This window comes from Neomonachus schauinslandi, chromosome 6 (genome assembly GCF_002201575.2).
Source record: "Neomonachus schauinslandi chromosome 6, ASM220157v2, whole genome shotgun sequence".
Classification (NCBI taxonomy): domain Eukaryota; kingdom Metazoa; phylum Chordata; class Mammalia; order Carnivora; family Phocidae; genus Neomonachus; species Neomonachus schauinslandi.
The window spans coordinates 25,674,597-25,679,233 of record NC_058408.1 but is presented as its reverse complement, the minus strand read 5'-3'; the positions used below and the strand labels follow the sequence as shown (position 1 = coordinate 25,679,233).

The following is a 4,637-nucleotide window of genomic DNA, read 5'->3' as shown; positions in this document are numbered from 1 at the left end:
CCCCCTCCTGCCCCAGTGAGCCAAAGTTCTTGCTGTCTTGATGATTTGCAATTCTCTGCATGACTCTGCCTCTTGGGTTTGTTTAATTAGAAATAGGCCGGGAAGTGCTTCCCAGGCACTGGCATGTTAATTGCTTATCAGGGAAAGAGAAGGGGTGACAACGTTTGGTGATGGAAATTTCCACTCTCTCCATCTCTCTGAGCTTTTCTCCGTTTTCTTCTCGCACCTTCTCCTCCCTTTCCCGTCAGCTTCTCCTGCTCTCTGCCCTTCTGCCCCCAGCTCTCCCGTTCACAGTCACAGGGGCTCTGGGGAGCAGGCCTGGACTCAGCCCTCCAGGGAACCTGTGCCCTCTGTCACCATCTCCCTCTCCCCTCCTGTCCCAGCCCCTCCCCCTGCCAGCCCCTGGGCTCGCAGAGATTCCAGAGCAGAGGGCTTTACAGGTGCAGGTACGCTTAGTAGTCAAAGATGAGCTTCCTTTTGTTTCCTTTCCCCCCTTATTATTGTTATTCTTATTTATTTTTATTTTTTACAAAACAGGAGAAAAGAGTGAACTGGGTTGGGGGGAGGTGACACATTTCTCCACAAAGGTACAAAATTGCCTATAGAAAGTCAACCTCGCAGTGCCAACCCGGGCTTGCCAAGATGAGGCGTTCCTGGGCATCCCCCTCCCCAAATGTCTTCCAGATCCAGCCGGGGACCCACTGTGGGAGCGGTCCCCCAAGGTGGGGAGGAGAGGCCTCCCTCAGCCCTTGCCCAGGAGGGGAAAGAGCAAGCAACTGAGACTGTACAAAGAAAGAGAAGAGGAGGGGGGCGCATCCTGTGGGCCAAGGGCCTGGGGACACAGGCAGGGGACATCCAAGCAGAGGCCCAGGAGCCTCTGGGCACACAGACAACTAGGGAGATGGGAGGCTCTAGCCAGAGTCCTTCCTGTTCCTCGGAGATGCTCCTCAGAATGTCAGCAGACAGGCCCCCAGAAGGTAACGGGGACTTCGTGGAGGCGGCGGGAGCCGCCCCTGGCGCTGCAAAGCCCCGTCTGTCTTGGTCTGGCTGCCAGGCCTCAAGCACGCGGGTCCCTGTCACTTTCCGGGCAGGGCATCTGGCCCAGACTGCCTCCCTTTTGGTCAAAAGGAGTCCTAGTTACGTGTCTACTGCGGAGAGCAGGCTGAGCTTCGAGAATTTTGCAGCAATGGTGGGGACAGTGTTTCTGCTTCTGAAGACCTGGACAGCTTCCTTCCTGGATTCCAGGCCAGGATGAGGGGCGCGGACACCACTCGGACCGCGGGGGCACTCCAGCCCCAGAAAGCCCAGGCTGGAAGGAGAGGCCGCCCACCCACGCCCTGCCTGGGCTGAGCAGTGCCAAGGTGGGCGGCTAGCCCGGCTGCCAGCAAGAGGACAGCGAGGGCCAGCATGGCTATGAGCCCGGGCCGGTCCCCTAAGGCTCTGTGGCAAGGAGTGGCCTCCTTAGTCCTGGTCCATACGCATGCCAACTGGGTGTGGGCATCAGCAAAGGCCACTTGCAGGCAGGCCCAGTACTCCGTGGCCTGAAGGAGGCGGGTGATGTTGTAGCTGTGGGTGCCCCTCGGCAGGCGGGCCAGAGCAGGGGCGCCCTGGCCCCGGAGGGAAGAGGCGCTGGACCAGGTGAGGTTGGTAGAGACTGTGTTGGGTGGGGGGACCCAAGACAGTAGGATGTGATAAGGGTGGGTCTCCTGCACCCGGAGCTCCAGCCCCCGTCCCTTGTCCCGGCCTGGCTGCAGGGGAGCCCGGCCAACCACCACACTGACCGTCTTACTGTCAGCCCCCACCAGGTTCTGGGCCACACAGGTGTACAGCCCCGCCTCTTCCGCCGTCACCCTCCGCAGCTCGAGGGTCCCCTCGGGGTACACCCGGTACTTCCTGCCAGCACGGGCAGCCGTTAGTCGAACCCCGGCTGGAGTGACCCAGTAGATCTCGGGTTCCGGGTCGGCCAGGGCCCGGCAGTGTAGCACCAGGCTCTCGCCACTGGCCACCTGGAGGCTGGGGGGGAAGCTGCGGGGGGAGATGAGGGGCAGGCAGTGGTCCGTCATCTCCCGGAAGGGTACCTCGCGGACTGGGCGGCGCTGGAGGTCTGGCGGCTCGGCACACAGGGTGGACTGTGGCTCGATGAAGCGGACACGGGTGCTCGTGGCATTGGCCCAGCGGATGACGCAATCACAGCGGATGGGGTTGCCGTGGAGACCCACCTCCTGCAGGTTGGGCAGGGACTCCACCGTCTGCTGGTGCAAGGCACTGAGAGCATTGTTGTTGAGCATGAGGGTCTCCATCTGGGGCAGGTGGTGGAAGGCGCGGGGGTGGATGAAGGACAGCCGGGGGTTGTTGGTGATGTCCAGCTTGGTCAGCTCGGGGAGGTTGACCAGGGCGAACTTGTCGATGGAAACCAGCTCCTCCATGTTGTTCAGCCCCAGCTCCTTGAGGTGCAGCATGTTGGCAAAGTCCCCGGGCCCCACCCGCTGGAGCGGGTTCTTGTTCAGGTCTAGGAACTTGAGCCCGGGCACCTGCTCCAGGGCCCGCCTGGGCACCCGGGCCAGCTGGTTGTCATAGAAGGAGAGGCTCTCCAGGCTTTGCAAGCCCTCCAGGGAGTAGTCGGAGATCTCCCGAAGGTTCATGCCTGCTAGCACCAGGCTGCGCAAATTGGCCAGAGGCCGGAAGTTCATGTCCAGGATGGCATCTACCTTGTTGCCACCGATCATGAGGATCTCTAGGTTGGGCAGCATCTCAAACCAGCGGCTGTCGATGGCCCGCAGCAGGTTGGAGTTGAGGTGCAGCCGCAGCAGGTTGCCGAGGCCAGCGAAGGCCCCGGGGGCGATGCGGTAGAGCCGGTTGTGGTTGAGATAGAGTTCCTGCAGGCTGGTCAGCCCTGCAAAGCTGTGGTCCTCCAGCCGGGTCAGCTGGTTCTCCTCCAGGTGCAGGCTCAGCAGCTGGGGCAGGGCACGGAAGTCACAGTCTCGAGCGTCCGAAAATCTGTTCTGGGACAGGTCCAGCTCCGTGAGATTGGCCAGGTGGTTGAGCTCACTCCGGTCCACACGGACGATGCCGTTGCTCTGAAGGAGCAGGGTCTGTGTGCCCGCGGGCAGCCCGGGGGGCACGGCTGTCAGGAGCAGGTCGTTGCAGTCCACGGTGGTGGCCTCCCGGTAGGACGATCGCGGTGTATACCAGGGCCGGATCTGGCAGGCACACTGAGGGGGGCAGGGCACGCGCCAGGGTACCACGGGCACGGCGGCAGTGGCACCAGCCACCCAGGCCAGTAAGAGGGGGGCCACAAGGAGCCTCATGATGGAGCAGCAGGGTAGGGGACCATCCACAAGAAGAGTCTGGAGTCCTCCACTCTTAGCAGTTTGCAGGCTGAGGGTCAGCAGCCCTGCCAGGGCCTGGGGATCCACCCTCCCAGGACAGTCATTCTACGTGGGGATGGGTGGGCATCGCTTCTTACCCTTCTGGGTGTGGCTCTCCATCCTTGTCCGCTGGGGCTGGGCCGGCTCATTCATTACCACACCCCATCAGGGCAGCCCTGGAAGAAGAGGATGCAGAGTAAGGAGGTGGCAGAGAAGCAGAATCCATTCCCTCTGCCCGTGTCACCCCTGTTTGCAGAGGGCAAAGGAGCTGAGAGAGATGGACTGGGCCACAGCCAGGGCTCCTGGGTTCTGTCCTACAGCCCTCAGGCTTTATTTTATTTTTTTAAATTGATTTATTTGTCAGAGAGAGAGAGAGAGAAGAGAGAAGAGAGAGAGAGAGGACAAGCAGGTGCAGCAGCAGGCAGAGGGAGCCCGATGCGGGGCTCCATCCCAGGACCCTGGGATCATGACCTGAGCCGAAGGCAGACACCTAATGACTGAGCCACCCAGGTGCCCCAAGGTGTCCCACTCTTAAGCTTCAGTGTCCTTTTCTATTATCTGCTGGGGGAGTGAGTCTTCATGGAAGGAGGGAAAGATTGAACCAGGAAGCTTCCAGGATAACTCAGGAAGGGGTGTGTGTGCGTGCGTGTCTGCAGAGGAGAGGGGATGCTGGAGTTCTTGTCATCTCCACAGTCCTTCTGAGCCGAGACACGTGGAATGGATTCTCCTACCTTTCTCACATCTCCCTGCCTCCCTCCTTGGCTCACTGGGTAAATGGAAAATAAAGTGAGAGTTTCCAGGCATCCCCCTGAGCAGTGTGGGTAGGGGGTGGTGGAAACAGTACAGATTTTAAATCCCAGGGTGGGCTCTCAGGACTCTGGAAGTGGAAAGGCAGTGGTCCCTGAGCCCACACCCAGACTGGCTGGGGACGTGGCTGGTCCTGCCTGGGGTCTGCTTGGGCTCTCCTCATGTATGGCTTTGGTTTTCCCCACTCTCCCTGCCCAACAGCCTGGCTGAGCTCCCTGGAAGGAGGAGGTGGGGTTAAGAAGCCTGGGCCTGGGCTCTCCCGCTTACCCACTGTGCACAACACTCTTGAGCTGAAGTTACCCTGACACGCCCCCCTTCCCATGTCTCCTTTTCACTGTCTCCTAGACAAGGCCTACTTGTCCTTTGAGCCTCAACTCAAGGTCAGTCACCTCCTACAGAAGCTTCTCCCAAACCTCCCCACCCCGGGCTGGCCTAAGGGGCCCGCCTTATGCTCTTAGAGTG

At 60.6% G+C, this 4,637-nt stretch overlaps 1 protein-coding gene across 1 annotated transcript; it reads right to left on the bottom strand.

Annotated features, from left to right (window-relative positions):
- Positions 1–1,145: 1,145 nt before the first annotated feature.
- On the bottom strand, positions 1,146–3,308 carry LRRN2 (leucine rich repeat neuronal 2). The gene has a single exon (XM_021686574.1). The coding sequence runs from the start codon at positions 3,306–3,308 to the stop codon at positions 1,146–1,148; it is 2,163 nt and encodes a 720-aa protein (XP_021542249.1).
- Positions 3,309–4,637: the final 1,329 nt, after the last annotated feature.